The following is a 19,839-nucleotide window of genomic DNA, read 5'->3' as shown; positions in this document are numbered from 1 at the left end:
GTATGTGATCAGCCGCATAATCACACACGTGCTCTGTTTAGTCTCATTACCGCAATGGGACGATATAACATGTCGATACAGTTCAGCCCAGTGGTTACAGCTCCAGAATACCAGGATTGGACCAGAGATGTGAGGGTCCGATCTCAGCTCTGAGCCAGTTTCTAGTACGAAAAGGCGAGAAGGCTGGGCGGTTAAGTACAGCAAAATTGAAGGAGTGAGTTGTGTGTCCGAGACCGCAACAAGCCGCGAATTTCTGCGATGTTATGAATGGGCGACAGGCCTACGGCCTAAGAAACACTGAAACCACTATTATTATTTTTTTATTGTTATTATTATGTGTTCATGAGGCAGATCACATACGTGCATTGCCCAGTCTCCATGATGCAATGTGACAATAACCTTTCGATACGTCGATACAGCTCTGTACTAAACTACTTAAATTATACTTATGCAAAATAATTGCCTGTAGGCATGAATGGCCATTAAAGCTTTTGACTTAACCTCAGTAAATGGAGCCTTTATTCCGTCACAAAATTCATACAGTCCGCTGACATAATGAAGTATATACGGAAAAAAACTCGAAGTGAAGCAACCGCAACTGAGAGCTGAACAAAGTGCAAGCAATTGATTCCTCAATTTTTTCTCATATTGCGCGATTCCAGCTTAGTTGAAGGTTTGTTCGCCTCGCACATTTAGTCTTGTAGCGGCGCGCGTTCGGGCAGGTGGTGGAGTGGATTAACAACGATTACGAGGCTTCTAGATCAATTACAGCGACCAACGCTTTGATGTACGGCTGTACAATTTGTACGGCTTTGAAGAGATGATTTCATGTACAGCTCTTGCACGAGTTCCAAAACTTAGAAAAGAGAAATATTCAGAAACACTCTATGCCGGTAATTCATGATTTGAGGGAAGTCTTACAAGAAAGATTCAAGGGATGATTCAGTTTGACATTAAACAATAAAATTGATCAATAGAGATAAGATAGGTACATTACTTGATGAACTATTAAATGTGTGAATGATTAAAGTGACTATTTAAACAAGGTACTTTTAAGTACCCGTTTTATTGCCGCCAATTAATATAACTACTGGTAAAAATTATTAGCATTTCTTGCATTTTGTTTAAAATTTAAATACAGTAATATTCAGTGCAAATTTTATGACTGGGCGCATGGGACCGGTAGGGCGGCGTGTCTTCAGTTTCAATTCATTGTCAGTTCTTACGCTCTGCGCAAACATTTCTATGTAAAGAACTCTTAACTAAGAATGGGTCTTACCCCTAAAGTGTTCGCATGTCACAGCTTAAAAAACACTGTTCACGTTAAAGCAGATAAAAGGTCGGACAGAAACCAAGCATTAGTGAAGCTAACTACAGTTTTCCACGGAAGTTATCTTAACAGTCACTGGCAATCAAGATGATGTCACTTTGCATAACAAAGTTAAAATCGCGATTATTATCTTGGGGTCACTGGCAAGCAAGATGATCTAATCTTAGAAAAATAAAGTTAACATCGTGAATATTCCGTAATATTCAATATTTAACAGACGTAATGGTCGAATATACGGACAAGGAGACAAGGAAACGGTGCAGAAGCAATTAGGATTTTCTTCCGATATTTTGTACTTTGTATACAATAAAAATATAAAAAAGCTTCGATAAAATCAAACCTAAAACCGGTGTATACAATAAACTGCTAACAAGAATATAAATCAAACATTTCCAGGACAAATATTAATTACTTCTCATTGCCTTTTATGAATTTTGTCAAGATAATCAAAATTGAAGTTTCTAGCTCGAACTAAATTGTTTCTTATTTCCAGTAATTATTTCGTTGTGGTGCTAATATTACTAGAAAGAGCCACAATAAAAACCTTTGTAGTAATAGCTCAATAATTTCACAAGCATAATCCAATTGCGCATAATCCAACAGTAGGCGGTTTTTCTTTGCATAATACCAGAAAGTATAACGCGGTCTGATCACATATACTGAGATGACGGGTGATGGCAGGACTACGGCACTTCTGGTGCTTATTGTGTTCATCACATCGACGCGCAGCCACCGTTCAGGAAAAGGCGTAAGTTTCCTACTTATTAGTTAATGACAGCTAGCATGCAATGACCTTAGAGCGGTAAAATGATAATAATTACTTTATTTAGGTTAGAGAAGGCAATATCTAAACCCCTTCCTTGCACGAGGTTTCCGCTCGCTTGCTCACCAGAAAGTGGCTAGTCATCTTCAGGGTCTCTGGTGTAAAACGCGTTCATCACTTGTAACCAGAGCGTGAAATCATGGGAGATATCACCTTGCATCTTTCATGATACTTCAGATGATACGTAAATAACTTTAGAACGTTCAGCAATACGCAAACTGTTATTAATAGATTTCTAAGACTTGATTACATCGGTAAGGTATCGTTAAGAAATTTATCCTATTTAATTTTATACCCAAAAGTAGGAGGACCACTCATTGAAATTGATAGTCAGCTATGCGTGGACTGCCTATGAAATGATTGAATATATTTGCAATGTGTGCTTGATCTTGCTAAACCGTAATTGAAAAATTCAATAGATTTATATTTTTGCGATTGAAAAGCTATTAAATAGATTCTGAACGAAAGGAAGTATTACACTGATGCCAATAGTATATAACGAAGTGTGGATTAGGCAATCACCTGCATAGGCTATTCTAAAGAGCAAAAATTCGACGTCACATATTACTCGACTGAATTTTTTAAGTGTAGGATGGAACTTAATGAAGGGCGCCTGAAAGAAAAAGTGTAATATTTACAATATTGCTGAATCAGAAATTATCAGCTTCTTAGCGTGTTGTTTTGGTGTCGATCACGTGGAAGATGATAGAAACAGAGTGAATATCAACTGATTTTGGCAAAGGCTGCGCGCACAACCTAAAACTGCCATGCAAATTATTAACTGACGATGAAAGCTTATTCCTGATTATTCTGATCAGAATAAAAATCAAAAATGGCCATGTGACACTGAACGAGTGTTGGTTGAGTATCACGGATAAAATATATGCGTCTAACGCCGAACGAGTGTTGGTAGAGCCCAACGTACGAATTTTGCTGAGCCTACAGCCTTCGGAATTAGTATTCAGTTGCAAGGTCACGTAAGATGTTGATGGGTAACATTAGAGCGTCACTAATTCATCCTCATTCACATGTAAGATGCTAGCTTGTAACAATTGAGCGTGGACAAATCACGCACATTCATGAACTTCGTTCCGGCCATTGTTGCTTTGCTCCAGAAATTGCATTTACAGCACGTGCCTGCAGGCTACAAATTATGAAGGCAGAGCTACTACTTTCATTTGTGTACAATAATTTAAATGGATTTAAAAGCAGGAATTATGCAATGAATTGCATTATTCCTGGTAACGGATAGACGGCATTGTTAATTTTGTTCGCCATTTTCTGCGTGTTCGGCATTTTCTGCGTATAAGTTCGGTTGTTTTCAAGATTTGCATGTAGGAACTGAGTAGAAAATTTTGAATTTAAGTTGTAATAAGTGAATGCTTCGATACTCGCAACAGACAATCAGACTGTGCCTCCTTTTTAGCGCATTTTCTCATTTATGGAAAAAAGGCGCTATTGTGCTCGTCATGTCCGTTCGTGACCACGTTTTCGTCGACTAGAAAATGCGCTCTCTGTCACACACTGCAGTGAGTACTGAGTTATATTTTTTAAAGATTTGTCCATCCATGAAAAGTTCGTGAACGAGCAGATCGTCCTCCAAAAATATTAACCAGACAACACTATTTAGTAATTCATGCAATAATGAAGAGAAACCAACGAAGGAATGAACTTAATTTCATTAACCCTATTTTTACTCAAGATGCAGTCTCTATATGATCACGAGAATTAATTTGATTCTTTTTCGTCACGCTTCATCTGCCTGAGCTGTGATGAAGCAAGAATTGGGACCTCCACGTACTGCCCGAGGTCTCAATGACCACTGGCGTTCCCTATAATTATTCGACTATTGACTGTTCTTATTATTTATAGGTTCCCATGCATGGCACGCACAATAGTATGAATGTTGATGAAGAGCCGGTAGCCGTGCGGATTATCTTCCCTTGTATTACTCTTTGAACTTCTGTCCCATTTGGTCATTTTGGTCAAGAATTCAAGAGAAGTATTGTGCAGGAGTAGCAGTTCGGACATAACACAGGCTGTAGTTCACATAACTTACAGTAAACGTAGCAGCGCTAGAAATTACCAATAGCTGTAGTTCACATAAGTTACAGTATACGTAGAAGCGCTAGAAATTAACATGATTACCTGCCGGGACAAGCGTGCAGTCAGCGGCATTTTATTGCCGTGTGTCAAGGCTCCCGTAGTGCACGATATCGAGCAGGGTACTAACGCAGTGCATAGTACGGTAGTGTACAGAGCAGGGTACTAAAGCAGTGCATAGTACGGCAGTGTGCAGAGCAGGGTGCTAACATGGTGCATAGTACGGCAGTGTGCAGATCAGGGTGCTAACATGGTGCATAGTACGGTAGTGTGCAGAGCAGGGTACTAACGTGTTGTAAAGTAATGTCCAGAGCAGCATCGATGCAGAGTAGAGAAGAGTAGAATTGGCAGGCTGCAGAGTAGACTCAAGTCTGACGTTAAGGGGCCATAACGTTAGGTGCACCAACGATACCGAGCGACTTAAACAAACTATGCCATAAAAAGCTTGCGACGTTTGCCATGTGGCAGCTATGAGACGGCCTGATCAGCCGTATTACGAGGCAGACTTATTTGCTCAACAAATTACGAGCAGAGATTGCAGGCGCGATGATCTCGCGACAGCGGCATGCGCCTGTTCTTCGAGTTCCACGGGCAATGACAAGAGTGTTCTAGATTAAATGAATGGCTGACTTTGTTGATAAATAAGAAAATTTAATCCTACTGAAACAAAAGAATTAAAACAGCAAGTCCTCGGTCATTTTCAATTAATCTTAATTTTTTCGCTCGACCGTTCAAGACGTGATCTCGCCACAGCGCCTTTGTTGTTTAGGTATCGCAGAGCACGCGCAAATTATCAGCGACATTTTCGTAGGCAAACTAAAAAAAATCTTGATTTAATATAGCAAAAATAAATGAGAGATAGTGAAAACAGTAAAAACTTTAATATTTTCACAAAGTTTAAATTGTTTTTATGAAATTTGAATCAAATACTTGACATTAGTCCTGTTGTGGTAGGGCGAGTGTAGTAACGAAGTCATTCAGTAGAGGAACTATCTTATTAGTGAACTTGAGATAGCATGAATAATTACTATCTAATAATGATAATAATCACTTGAATAATTATTATTAGGGAACTTGAGACAGTATTTGCACTTAATTAAAGTAATTAAAGCATAAGGTGAACCTCAGCAGACTTTGTTCTTGCTGGGTAGGCGGTGCAAGTGAGAGTGCAGGTCACCGCTGCTCCGCGACGCGTCATGCTCGACGGTCCCAGCACGAGAATACCTTGCGCTGCTTTAAGCCAAAACTATAACCAAAAAAATAGGATGAATGGGCATTTGCTTTAATTAAATCTTGTAAATAAGTGAGGAATTCCGTATAGAATCATTTCATGCCTCTCGTTTGTAATGAAATGCTGCGCCTCATCTTTCCCCGTCAAGTAGTAGTAGATTATTTTCTTTGACAATATAACGAAGATTTCCCTTTAAACTCGATGTAAAATTCTAGCTTATTACAAGTATTTAAGATGCGTAAAAATATAACCACATAAACCAGGAATTAAATCTTCAATTTTACTCGTGGCGTAATCTCAAATACCGCCGAGGAGGTTGGGGGACGGTCGATGAATGAGGCAGCGAGAAATTTATCAAAATAATGCTCGAAATTGATTGATAGGTATTGTTGTGGCACAGAGTTAGCAATGTTCATAAATGTATGACATTATTTTACATGCTCAATGTTTCCAATAACGGATTCTACTGTGCCAGTGGACAGTGATGGCCCCAATGACAGGCTTTCTTCTGCGCTTGATCAAGCAATTATATAGGGACTTTTTAGACCTGCAGTTTTTCTTCAGAAACTGTCGGCTGGCATTTTTGAATTATATTCTTTAATTATTTATTTAGAATTTAAATTTGTCCTCTATAGTTTGCAGTCGCGATATTTCACAAGCTTTCTATTAGCATGCAGTGAGGAAACAAAACTTCGAAAGTGGTTTCACTTTCGAAGATTTTAAAACTTATTCGGACAATCATTGACAGTAAAAAAATTAATAGAGCAATAATTTAGTTTAGAGACAAACGTCAAATGATCTCCTAGCTATACAATTTAAAATGAATTAATTGTATAGGAATAGGTGAGCTATTTTCACAGACAGACATACTCCTCACATGCACTGCTTGGTTACGTCAAATCAGTGAGACCCAATTCCAGGTGACTCATTTCGAGGACCTCCGAAATCAACGTAACTTGCTGAACTCAAGCAATGAATATCACTTTGGCCAAAGAGAATTATCGTATAAACATCCATGTACTTTGCGCCGCACAAGCGGGCGTGAATGCAGCGTATCTATGAAGCATAAATGCTTTTTGTTCCAGAAACCGGACGCACTGGTTGAGATGGTCCCCGGCATTGATGAAAAGGTCTTCGGAAAACTTGCTCTCTACAAAAAAGATGGAGGAGTCTTTATTGAAGGTATGTGGAAAAAATTTTTATTATGAAATATAGTTATATCTATTATTATTGGGATTATGAATCGCGATAAATAAGTGCCTGAAAGCAGCTAAAAATGAACATAAAACATAAAAAAATTGTGACTGGGAAGTGAGTTAATCTTTGCTAACCCAGAGAAAAACACAGATAACAACATTATTTTCAAAAATATCCTCACGAGATTTACTATATGTATTTACACCTGAAAACATAACGAAAACTCTGGTGTCAAACACAAGGCAGTCCGCTTGCTACTAGCGAAACTGCATCGCGCGGATGTCGTCATTCAAAATTTCACACTCAGACAAACGACTTTAGAATAAAATAGAATAGAAGTGTCGGCACTGAAGAAATAGGCCCATGGCCTGTTGCCGATTCTTGAACTTTTCGTGACTTGATTCACAAGGGATCCGGCCTTTGGAACCCGATCTTTCCATAGCTGACGATTGATTGAGATAGCTGCTGGACTTATTGCCTGGTCCGTAATTTGCTAGGCATTTTAAGACTGAACATATGCTCCTGCATAGCTTCGTCTAGTCTGTTTTTGAAGGCGTTCATACTCGGAGCGTCAACGATGCTTTGATTGTATCCAATAGACACCATGCAACTGACAATACGTAAAGCAAAAGAAATGGTTTCACTTCACTTGGCCCGTCTCTACCAAATCTCAACCAGCCCACCGTGCAGCAAGGTAATTGGCTCGCTCTCACAGAGTCCAATATTCGGCGCGGAGTGGAGCTATCGAGGTTCTAGACGCGGGTAACGTTATTCTCCTGGTCATTTGCTGATTTCTTTTACAAATTAAATCTTTAAGAGGAGAAGAACTGTTCTAGTTAATTTTTTTTATTTAAAAAAATCTTCAAACGTTGATTAATGCTTCCGGTCACATTTGAAAATATCAGATAACATGGAGAACAAACATGAACATCGCTAGTCTTAACTAAGGTGCAAGAGAAGGCGGCCACCCACGAAAATCTTACATTGACCTGTGAAAAAATTACCTTCTATGCAGACTGCGGCTCAAGATTCAACGTATTTTGATGAGCGTTGACTCACATCGTCACCACATTTGATGTTATAGGAGAACACATGCAGGATAATTCGACAGAAATTGGCGGCCTTGGCCCATGAGCGTGAGTAACGGCCGAGTAACCAAATGAGTAAATGGCATGATTGATGAGTCAGTTTATTCGTTTCGTCATACTATGCATATGTTGTGCCAAGAAATTATTCATTAAGAAACCTTCACATGGGATTTTATTTTAGTTGAAATTGAAAATATCTTTTACTGTTGCTGAATACTCAAGGATCACGCGTCCTGATCAGGAAAAATCTGTTAATATACACAAACAAAATTATCACCTGCTGCATAACCTTGCGTAACTGCGTAGCTCTCTTTAACTAGATCCTGCTCTGCTTGTCCATTTTACCTTATCAATCATAATGAAGCAAGTTCCTCACATCAAGTTTTTTCCGTGCATGGCTGCAGGTCAACTTTCTGCTTGTCATGCACGTCTGTCAACGGAACTTCATATGTACGCTGGAAAGAGCAATTCTATTGCAAGCAAAGCCATTTTAATATAAAGCGATCTGGTAACAATAAAATGCAAGTTCCATGCATGCGTTATACGTACTTCCCATTTATAGACGCCATATGGCACCAAGTGTGCGTACGAACTCATTAACTTCACATTGATTGCGAGACCACAAATATCTTATCACTAATATTCCGTTATGCAATAGTTACACTGATGATTCAACATTATTGGCCAACACCGAAAGCATTGTCCACAAAATAGTCTGACAACAGACCCCAAACGTTTCTTCTCCCGAGCTGCGCCGGCAGCAGCGATGTGTGACATTGACACGTGTAGAACTGAGTTCGACACAGTCTATGAAATTGAGTCACACGAATTGCGCTGGAAAATTAAAACAGAACCACAACACCGTGTTGGACCAGGCGGCCATTCACTCGGGGAGAAACGAACATGTCAAGGTTGATAATATGTACATTCAAAAGCACTTTGAGTCACGGCAGCTCGTGGCGTTGATAGTGCATGAATTGTATCAATTTGTTACAGAATATTTCTTTTCCGAATCCACATAGATAACTCGCTAGCTTAGTAGCATAAATAACGAAATGTTGTTCAAGTGCATCGCCCGATACATAAACGAAAAGTTGAGTTCCACAAGTCTAAACCATAACAAACAAGGGATTTTTCGAAGAAATCAACGTATTACAAAAAGTATCAAGTGTTTAATTTACCAAGTAGTCAAACCTATCAACGAATGAAATAATATGTGTTTAAAAATTACATTCAGAAGTGTTGTCTTTAAAAAGTAATTTTTACAACACTTCTGTTAAACTTCACTTCTTGTTTGTGTGCCTGTCTGCTAAAAATCTTATTATCGATTTTTAACGCACTTCTACCTCTCCAATCGATCTGAAATTTTGCACACTTGCGTAAAGTCGAAGACAATGCATGAATCAGTTGACAGAATAAATAATTTTGAAAATTCAAAAAAAAAATATAATAAAAAATGAAAAAAATTATGTCTGCTACATAACTTATAATCGATATTTATCGCACTTCTACCTGTCCAATCGATCTGAAATTTTGCACACATGCGTGAAGTCGGAAACAATGCATGTATCAATTGACAGAAAAAATAATTTTGAAAATTTTTAATTATTTTGATTTAAAGACAACACTTCTAAAGAATCCAGTGTCTCCGGTGTTACACATGTACAATGAATTTCTAATTTTAGTATGAAATATAAAAAAATAATAATTTTTTGATTTTATTTTTTCTGTCAATTGATACATGCATTGTCTCCGACTTTACGCAAGTGTGCAAAATTTCAGATCGATTGGACAGGTAGAAGTGCGTCAAAAATCGATTATAAGATTTGTAGCAGACAGACAAACAAACAACAAGAAGTGAAATTAAAGAGAAGTGTTGTAAAAATGGCGTAGCTTAGCGATGTTATATATAAGTAGTGGTTCGAATTCATAACTCGCACTATCATTTCTTGTGAACGTCAATTATAATTGTCAACTTTAAAAAAATCCCCAAACTCGCTGAACACCATTTTTGTAGCTTCATGTAACCTTGTTAGCTAAAATTCAACTATTTTCTTCGATGTTCACTATTATTCATTTTACCTTAATAATTCTAATAAAGCAAGTTCCTCACATTAAGTTTTTTCCGATAATAAATCGCAAATATTATCAATTTTCAAGCATGAAAAATATTCGTCTACGATCTTGATGACAAAAATTCAGTTGACGACATAAATACTTATATGTTCTAATAGGATCATTCAAAAGTAGTGAATTCTCTTTAGAGTGCGCCAGCGGGCAACATTAGCCAGTCTTGCTCTAACGTCATGTACTAGCATGTCATGGTGGTGTGAAAACTGCAAGGAGCGTTAGTCGGCACCGTTATTCTTTAATCCATCAATAAACATATCGAACCTTCATATTGTTTACCCAAACCTACATAATACATATTTACACCTAGTAATTACGAGAAACACGGCCGTTTATAACTTCTAAATCCAATCTTAACTCTTCAGCCACTCTCTTTCTTCAAATAATACTGTCTGTGAACCATTCGTGTGAATTTGCTGTAATTAATTTGATTTAAGGGTCTTATTATATATTTCGTTGCTGGCACTGCAAAAATGTAGGATAATATTTTAAATGTGAAACTCGCTGGCCTCAGAGTTCCGGTGTTCGTGAGTAGACTCTTGTATCTATACGTCGAAGATATTCGCGTTCTTCCGGTTCCTGCTCGCGATAAATGGCGTCTCTGAAGGAAATATTGGCGAATGCGTGACACGCGAACTCGAAGGCTGCATTCCGTCGCGGGATTTATCAGCTTACGTGATTACATAAAATATTTATTAGCTCGCGTGATTTACATTACATTTTTGACAGCTCAATTACACGGGTCTGGGATTCTAATATGTTGAAGATTAGTTATTCTACGAAGTTGCAATTATTCGACGCTCGTTTAAGGTCTGATAGTGGTGCGGTGATAAGTTCATCACCAAGTTTAATTGTGAAGAAATAGTATCATTGCACTAGATAAGCACAATCTTCACATATTTATGAAGAATAATCTCCGCATATAACGATAAGCATTATTCACACATAATGATATTTAATATACACTCAGAACATAATTCAGGAAGTTCAGGGTCAACTTTCAATACGGAGAATGAAAACTTGAATACGAAAATCATGTTCGTAGTGATCCACGGCATTGGATCCTTCTAATCCACGGCATTGTATTTAGTTCATTGCCAATATCTTCATGTTGAGAGACCCTCATCTTTTTCATGCGCTAAATTCAACCTCATAAATTGGAAGCAGTTATTCAGAACATCGAGAAAGATAATACGTGGAAAGTTATTTTCTATTAGAATTACCATGAACTTGACGGCCACTGCGTATAATGATGGATAGAACTAACGACTTGGATGAAAGTGACTCATCGAAAATGTCACGTTGACCTCAATTTTGATGTATTGAACTCTTCCGTAAATTTTAAACTAAACCGCAATGCGGCGGCAAATGACACGTTAGCACTCGAGGTCAAGGTTGCGATATAATCAAACGGCAAAGTGCTCAAGTATAATTTGTAAATATTTGTGTTCATGTATAATTCCCAACTGCACATGAAGTTGTCAAAAATATTAATTTTTTTTTCAAAGACATTTTGCTGGAAATTAGTTCAATGAAAAATCTAGCATTTTATGCGTGCAACTGGAGATGACAATGCATGTTGTGCGCAGGCGTCATCCACAACATGAAGCCAGGGCTGCACGGCTTCCACGTACACGAGAAGGGACTGCTGGGCAACAAATGTATGGACGCCGGCGAACACTTCAACCCCCTCAAGGTAAACGATTCTGTATGCTACATTTGTATGAAGATTTCAGAACCGTGTTATTTTACATGCAAAACATGGAACAATAATATAAACAATTGTTCGAGAACTTAAGATAAAATAATGTCAAAACCAAGGCAGGATAGACTGACAAGACGGCAAAATTAAAGGCGGAAGTTTATTTTCTTACGGCAATCTTTTGCATCAACTTAGCAGACGCAGTTTAATCTGTTTGTTCGCGAGCTTTTACTGAAATTCTTCTCTTTAAGACAATCACGCTAATGGAATTAATGAATTTGCAGCGCTATTGCAGGATCGTAATTTACCGCAGCATTGCGACCACTTGCTTGCGGCGTTGGAAAAAAGATCTAACCGCGCGCGATGACACAATACGCTCTCTCACTTCTATATATTTTATAGGCGGTAAGCGAAGGCTTAACACGCTCGCTCACTCACTTACTCTTTAAACAGAAGTGGAGGCTTAACACCTCTCTCACTCACTTACTCTTTAAACAGAAGTGGAGGCTTAACACGCTCTCTCACTCACTTACTCTTCAAACAGAAGTGGAGGCTTAACACGCTCTCTCGCTCTCTTACTCTTTAAACAGAAGTGGAGGCTTTACACGCTCTCTCGCTCCCTTACTCTTTAAACAGAAGTGGAGTCTTAACACGCTTTCTCGCTCCCTTACTCTTTAAACAGAAGTGGAGGCTTAATACGCTCTCTCACTCTCATTCTCTGTAAAGAGTAAATGGAGGCATAATGCGCTTTCTCCTTCCTTTACTCTGTAAATAATAAGTGGAGGTTTAATACGCTCTCTCACTCTAATACTCTGCGAACGGTTAGTAGAGGCTTAATACGTTCTCTCTCTCCCATCATCAGTAAATAGTGGACAGAATCCTGATGCATGCCAATGCAAGATAAAATTATTTTAGATCAAATTATACTGTACAGGAATCTATATTAGAGTGAGTAACGATACAACAACCTTTTAAGAGCATTCTTACGATGAAACACTTGACAACGACACGGGTAAATATGATTTATTTATTGACACAAATTACGATGTTCATCGCAAACTTTAAATGTACACAATTTTTGTAAGAAAAATTAATTAGTTCCTTTAAAAATGGCAAGTCTCACAAATTGACTGGGAAAAGCTAATAATGCATATGAATTATGATAATAATGTTCAGCTCTGTTACTCTTCACGACGCGCCATAACTCAACCGGCCCTGAGAAGTGCCTGAAAAATTATCTCCACACATAAAACTGTCAAGAGATACAAATCTCTCCTTCATCGCTAATAAGTCGCAATAAATTGCGGCTAGAATCGTGGCGGTATCGTCTCGATCAGTGCAATATTTAGTCGTCAGTGGCAGCACCGCAGTCCGCACAAAACATGAAGCGCGAGGCCGCGTAAATTTGAACAAGATTGGTTGTGCGAGGCATGAAGCTGTCGTGCCAAGCGATAAAAAGTGTCGCCTCATTCATAAACGTCTTCGCGGGAAATGCATCGTGGCATGAGAAGATGCATAAGAAATGAGCGTCGCGTTGGCCTGTGCATAAGTACGATGATGGAGAGCGAGTCATGCGCACAGATATATTACAAGGGGCTCTCAAGTTGAGCTATACGCTCAGGTATATTACAGAGGCTCTCAGAACGTCAATGATGTTTACTCTCACAACCGCTGGGCTCAGCACAGCTCATTACGTTCGTCCTGTCGCCCACTACACCTCGAGAGCTGTTTGCTCAGCATCATTAGATATGCTACTAGTCTTGGCAGAGCAGCAGAGTCAGTAGTCTGTGCAGTATTGATATTTGTCAGCATGGGATTCAAATCAATATCATCAGATTGGACAGTTTCCAGTTAGTACAAAGTAAAGAGAGGCAAATGTTTTGAACTCTAGCCGCTCATAATTAAAAATAATCAGTGAATCAGGAAAACCAGCTACAGTAAACTACATGTTCAAATGTCTATCGAGCATCATTAGTATTACTACATTAAAGTGTTCAATACATTTATTAAATAACCCCAATTTTTATCAATAGAACGGTAGAGAAAATTATTTTGGCATGGACTGAAAATAGAAAAAATCGCATTATCTTGCCACTGAATGGTCATTAATGAATTCTTTCTACATGCAATTGATTTTCGCCACCCAGGCAGACGCGTCCTATCTATCCACAGTGTAAACAACCGATGACAGTTGCACTGGTGGCAGTTCTCATGCATTAGCTCACTCAACACAAATTTATTGATTTATCAAAAAAGGGGGCGAAAATTTTCATTTCCACACAAAGACAAGTGAAGTAAATATGCGTGACGTCAATATCATCACTCAACAATAGACTTGAATTGAATTGCGTTGAATACATGTTATATAACGTTATAAAAACGACAGACGCGAACTGTACTAAACATTCTAAACACATGTTATTGCTATAAAATGTAAATAAAGACTTCATGAAGTTGGGTTCAATTTTGACATAGAATGACTGCCCAAGTAGTTTCACAAATTCGGGTATAACCATTGGAGTTAACGAAATGAACGAGGGTTTATTCTTCTTTTCTGTTCTAGTAAGCCGCAAATTAAAATAGAAACATCTGTACTTGATAAGTTTGCAGACACAAGCGGCATCTATAAGCTTACTCTGGAGGCATGCATTCTCTAACGCTATCGATTACATTCGTCGTGGGTTATGTCAGTTACCTGGTAAGATCGTTCGACAATCCTTATTAGTTATGTTAATTAATTAATTATGCTCCCACCCCGAGGCAAGTAAAATCAAAGTAACCTTATGACCGTATGATGAGTTTAGGACTTCTCAGTCCACGGTCACGCTGATGCGCCGCCTTCGTCGTCCACCTTCTCCAACTCCAAGTCGTTGATAGGCAAGTCGCTCCATCCTCGGGTCGCGGGAGTAACGTTGAACGTGCTCCGTTTATCTGCTCTCCTCTGAGCCAGCTGATGCAAGATGCTGTTGCTTGAACTGGACGATCCGGAATCTTTCTCAAAAACTTATCCAGTCGTCTCTTGAATGCCGCAGGGGTGAACCATCATCCTCTCAGCCCTTTTGACAAGTCATTAAACAGCCTCGGTCCTACCTCGGACAGTGATCCCTACGAAGAGTCCGTACTCTGTCTGCGGCTCGGTTATTAAAAGGGGGGAATCCTGCGCAGCCTCCCCCTCCTTTCGTTGTAATATGTCACTATTTTGGAGGTCTCACTTTCAAAGTTGGGACCCAGTCCGGTAATCATCTTCCAAGTGTACAGTATGATATATCTCTCTCTTCTCCTTTGTAGTGAATACAGTCCCAGGTGTTTCAACCTACCCCAGTAGTTCAGCCGCAGCTCCCTAATATCGCTGATCTTGGACGTGAAGGTACGCTGGGCTGACTCCAGTTTCCGCGAGGCGCCCGCCTTGAGTGGCGACCAAAGCTGGCAGCAGTACTCAAGATTGGGGAGCACGAGGGCTCTGAAGAGTGTAATCATTGGTGCTGCTTCTCTCGTTCGAAATGTCCACCAGATCCACCCCATCCGTTGTCTGCCTCGCACAACTGTTTCCTCAATGTGATCACGGAACCACATCTTCGGTATTCATGCATCAACACTCCGAGATCTCAAACAAATTGCTTCTCCTTAATTTCTGTGCCATCCGATACCAAGAAGTACTGTGGCATCCCGGTGATCTCTGTGCAGACTCTATATCTCATTACTTCGAACTTGAGGCCATTGAATTGCATATTATTCACTTGGGCCCAATCGTATATTGTCGCTAAGTCATCTTGAAACCTCTAGCAGTCTATGTCATCTGTGATCCTCATCAGCACTCTTCTATCGTCCACAAATGACGATGTGGATGCGTGTGTAAGCTCCGAGTCGATGTCGGTCCAAAAACCGAGCCCTGTGGCACTTCGCTTTTCACCTTCGTTTTTCTCGATTTCGAATTTCCAATTGCAACGGCTAATTGTACTCTATTTGTAAGGAAGTTGTGTATCCACCCCAACAGGCTTCCTCCTACCCCCAACAGCCTCAGCTTTCAAAAGATCACCCCATGGTCAACTTTGTAAAAAGCTTCGGCAAAGTCTAGGTATACTACGTCCACGCCAGCTCCCGCCTCCAGTAGGCCACAAGGCGGTGATGGTGCTTCAGTAACTGTGACAAACAGAAACGATTTCGACGGAAACCATGTTGTCCGTTATTATACAGTTCAGCCACATAGGTCTGTAATTTAGGTCACAGGTCTGTAATTTAGGTCACAGGTCTGTAATTTTGGGGTCTGTCCCTTGGACCTTTTTTGTGAATTGGCGTTATCAGTCCCACTTTGAGGCCCTTAGTAATAATTCCCTCCATCATTGAGGAGCCTTCACTGTTACAACCACTATCCAGAACACAATAATAAAGATGTGACACCACACGATACAAAACTTACAATAGCGATGGGGACCCTAACGTGAAATAGAAATAGTCATAATAAACTGATCATTCAACAATGGATAATTCTTATTTATTATAAACTATAATAAAATTTCTTTGATACGAGAAGCTTCCACTAATCAACATACATCCACGACGGTCTGAGCTACACGTATTGGCGTGCTGCTGCTCGTGGCCCACATCACCACGTTTTGTTAGAAATATTCATGGGAGCTATGGGAAACTCCATTGAATGTAGTTCTTTACTTATTAAGAATTTATTTTACGGATAAGTGTCAATAACTTTTTCTTATCTTGTGATTCTCGTACATGCATAATCTTAGAAATACGGAAATTTGCGACATAAAATTTTTTTTAATGAAGCGCATCAAAAGGGCACCGCATGCTCGGAGGTAACGAGAGATTTTCAGATTTCGACAACAAATAATCATTTCTGTTATTGAAAACATTTCCTGAGCGTCCCAGCAGGGAGATGTTGGCAGCTGTAAATGCTGCGACCGAAGCCACAGACAAGTTTGTGTGGCAGTGACCAAGTCGCATCGGCAAAGTTTATTCTAATCGTGCACCTTCAAAGTGACGGAAGACTTGAACATTATAGTGGTGCCAAGAGGCTATCTCCTTCCTACATGCATGATAGCCGTGAAGCGGGAGCGCGAGACTAACAAGTTTTTGTTTGTACAACATGAGAGTGTTTACGAAGTGGGAAGAGTGTGCACCGAGTGAAGTAGCTTGACTGATGGGAGTTAGTTTTGTTCACCGGATGGGCTTTTTTTTAACTTTTGGCTCAGGAATGAGCACATGATGCCGTCGAATATATTTTAATTCATTTAAAGCTAACAGTACGGAGGAATATTGGAACGAGAAGTTTGGCCTCTCACAGAATATGATGTTTTTGATAGATAACTGTATCTTAAAGACAATCTTATGATCATTATTTGAATATTCTTAGGACGGTAAATATCATCGATTTATATTATACTTCATAGCTAGTTAGCACCGTTACTCATATACCGTCGTTGTCACAACCTATCAAAAATGAACATAATTTTGTTGAAAATAGTTGTATGATGTCAGATAAGAGTTGTCTGTTGAAGAACTCCCACACGCCGGTATGGAAATAATTAATTATAACAATAATACTAATTGATAATTGCGATAATTGAAGACAGGGGACAGTTCTTCAAAACAATTTTATGTCAAACGCATTCTAGGAATGCAGCTTGACCAGCCGTATAAAACACAACCTGACCAGCCGTATGCAACACAATCTGACCAGCAGTACGCAACACAACCTGACCAGCTCCAGCCGTATGAAACACAACCTGACCAGCCGTACGCAACACAACCTGACCAGCCGTATGAAACACAACCTGACCAGCCGTATGAAACACAACCTAACTAGCCGTATACAATTCAACGTGACCGATCTGACCGGCCGTATAAAAAAAATTCTAGTAGTGCACAACACAATATAACCAACCGTCTACACCACAACCTGAAGCAGTTACTCGCGGGAGGCACTCTGGGAGGCACACGTGAAATATAGTCATCCGATTGACAACAATTGTATCGAGCAAATTAGGATTAAAATGTCTAAAATAATCATGAATTCTCTTATAAGTTCCTTAGTGTATTCAAAATTGTCTTTAAATTAAATCGTACGCATGTGTTTGTGGCAGAAAGTTCACGCCGGGCCCAAAGACCTTCATCGACATGCTGGAGATCTCGGTAACGTCTACGCCGACAAGAACGGCGTTGCCAAGATCAGCATCTTTGATGGTCACATCTCGCTGCATCCTCATGACAAGGTAGACCCACACTTTTATACTTCTTGATCTCTGCTCAAATATAGTCAATATTTCATAGACACGATAATACGGTTTATTGAACTTATAAATTTCGTTGATTTTACTTATTCCAGATAATTTACACAACCGTAAAAATCTGTACCGAAAAGTAGATCTGAGTTAAACTTTTTAATTTTGTTTCTACTATTTGCAGACCTACATTGGCAAGCGAAGCTTCGTTGTGCACAAGAAGCCCGACGACCTGGGTCGTGGAGGTGATGACGAGAGCTTGAGGACGGGCAACGCCGGAGGACGACTTTCCTGCGGCATCGTCATCCAACTCGGCCACAGCCTCAAGGAGCCTCCGCCCGTCTATCACCCTCACGACGGCTCCGGCAAGTCAGGTTTCGGACATGGTCATGGACATGGCGGTGGTCATGGACATGGCAGGAAAGGACATGGACATGGCAGGAAAGGACATGGTCATAGCGGATACGGAGGAGGAGGTAGCGGTCACCATGAAGACCACCACGGAGAAGGTATCGACAGTGATAAGAACAAAGAAAACGATCAAAAGGAAGACGATTTCGGAGGGTTTGACGATTACGATTATGACTTCGGAAACGATAAAGCGTTCGGGCATTCAGGAAGTTCCCACCATGACAGCCATTCTGAGCATCCCAACAGGGAGGAGGATCACGATGGCTACAGTTCTTCTAATGACTTCCACCACCAACACTCTGACCCATTCGATGACCTGAGCAGCTTTGGGTCTTCTCACTCGGTCCACAGTTTGCCGGCACCCGTGAAGCATCACGGATACGGAGGTCATCATTACTCGCGCTTTGTTGGTTTCTCGCAGCACCCTCTGCACTTATGGTAGCGTCCATATGTCGGGGCAGGCTTAGGCAAAATGCGTTTTGCGGCTATTTAGGCTGGTAGGATGTAAACTTCAAAGTAGGGCAGCCTGTAGCGCAGTCTCTTGAATAAGGCGATGAGGTTGCTTATAAATCTGCAATCTCTCGATTGATCAAGATTATCTCGCGTCAACGATTAACAAGGATTTAATTACGTATAACATTCGACAGCAATAAATACCGGAATACGTCAATATTGGCTGAGGAAAACATGAAGGATAATGTCATTTTAGAAACGTCTGCTTGCTCACATAACGTTAAAATCCATTTCAAATGAATGGAGAATTACTAGAAACGGGAAAAGTATTCAACAGTTCAAAAGGCAGCAAAACATTTTTTTTCTGAACTATTTCGGTTTTAATACAGAGAATCGTCTGTGCGAATAATTTAGTAACCTCAAAAACGTTTCAGATAGATGCTATTGACGCCAAAAATAATTAATAAAATTAAGCGATAATAATAAAAAGCGTTCCCCAAAAAATTCTGTTAAAAACTAGAGATTCAACTCAAATATAAAAAAATTAGAATTATGCAGTAGATTTATTAATTAATTTCGTTACCGTAAAAGCTGGTGTTCTGTATGTTGTTTAAAAATTTTTCCTGTATGTATATAGCATTAGCATCATCTATAAATTATTTATAACATGAATATTTGTCATCCATAAATTATTATCGAGTCATCTTGCCTAGCATTTTTTCCCCAACGTAAACAAAATCCCTGCCAAACAGCTTTAACACAATTTAGAAATGACTTACCACGAAGCATGTTTGAGGTCACGTTTATCGGCAAAGTACCTGTACTTCCTTAGATCAATCAAGCTCAAGCTGAAGATATAAAGAAATATTCAAAAATTTTCTACGATGACTTGAAGTTCTTTTGCATTTTGGCATTACAATAATTCTGTGCTATTTGGCATCACAATAATTTTGTGTCATTTTCAGATAGTTTAATAAAAAGCCTGAGCACATGGAGGATGATATTACTTCTAGGTCAGAGCTGTCAAAGCTCAACAAAGTGGATGCGGCAGGCGCCGACTGTCAAAAATTTATTTAAGAGTAAAAAAATTATTTAAGAGTTCGGTACTCTGCCAGTCAATCACTGACGACTT

General features: G+C 39.5%; 2 protein-coding genes across 4 annotated transcripts in view; one reads left to right on the top strand and one right to left on the bottom strand.

Moving 5' to 3' along the window:
* LOC108680332 overlaps positions 1-19,839 on the bottom strand; it is a 29,582-nt gene that overhangs the window by 6,206 nt on the left and 3,537 nt on the right. The gene's annotated exons all lie outside the window — the stretch shown is intronic.
* Positions 1,823-19,206, top strand: LOC108680341 (filaggrin-2-like). 2 transcript variants are annotated; one of them, XM_047882995.1, is made up of 6 exons: positions 1,823-2,078; positions 6,573-6,669; positions 11,492-11,598; positions 17,706-17,834; positions 18,028-18,244; positions 18,284-19,206. In XM_047882995.1, the coding sequence occupies exons 1-6, from the start codon at positions 1,995-1,997 to the stop codon at positions 18,694-18,696; spliced, it is 1,047 nt and encodes a 348-aa protein (XP_047738951.1). In that variant the 5' UTR covers positions 1,823-1,994; the 3' UTR covers positions 18,697-19,206. The 2 variants fall into 2 exon arrangements, with proteins under 2 accessions (XP_047738951.1, XP_018024632.1); XM_018169143.2 differs by having other exon boundaries at positions 18,028-19,206.

The sequence above is a fragment of the Hyalella azteca genome, unplaced genomic scaffold (genome assembly GCF_000764305.2).
Source record: "Hyalella azteca isolate HAZT.00-mixed unplaced genomic scaffold, Hazt_2.0.2 contig11774, whole genome shotgun sequence".
Taxonomy (NCBI): domain Eukaryota; kingdom Metazoa; phylum Arthropoda; class Malacostraca; order Amphipoda; family Hyalellidae; genus Hyalella; species Hyalella azteca.
The sequence above is the reverse complement of the archived record's forward strand: the minus strand, read 5'-3'. Positions and strand labels throughout refer to the sequence as shown.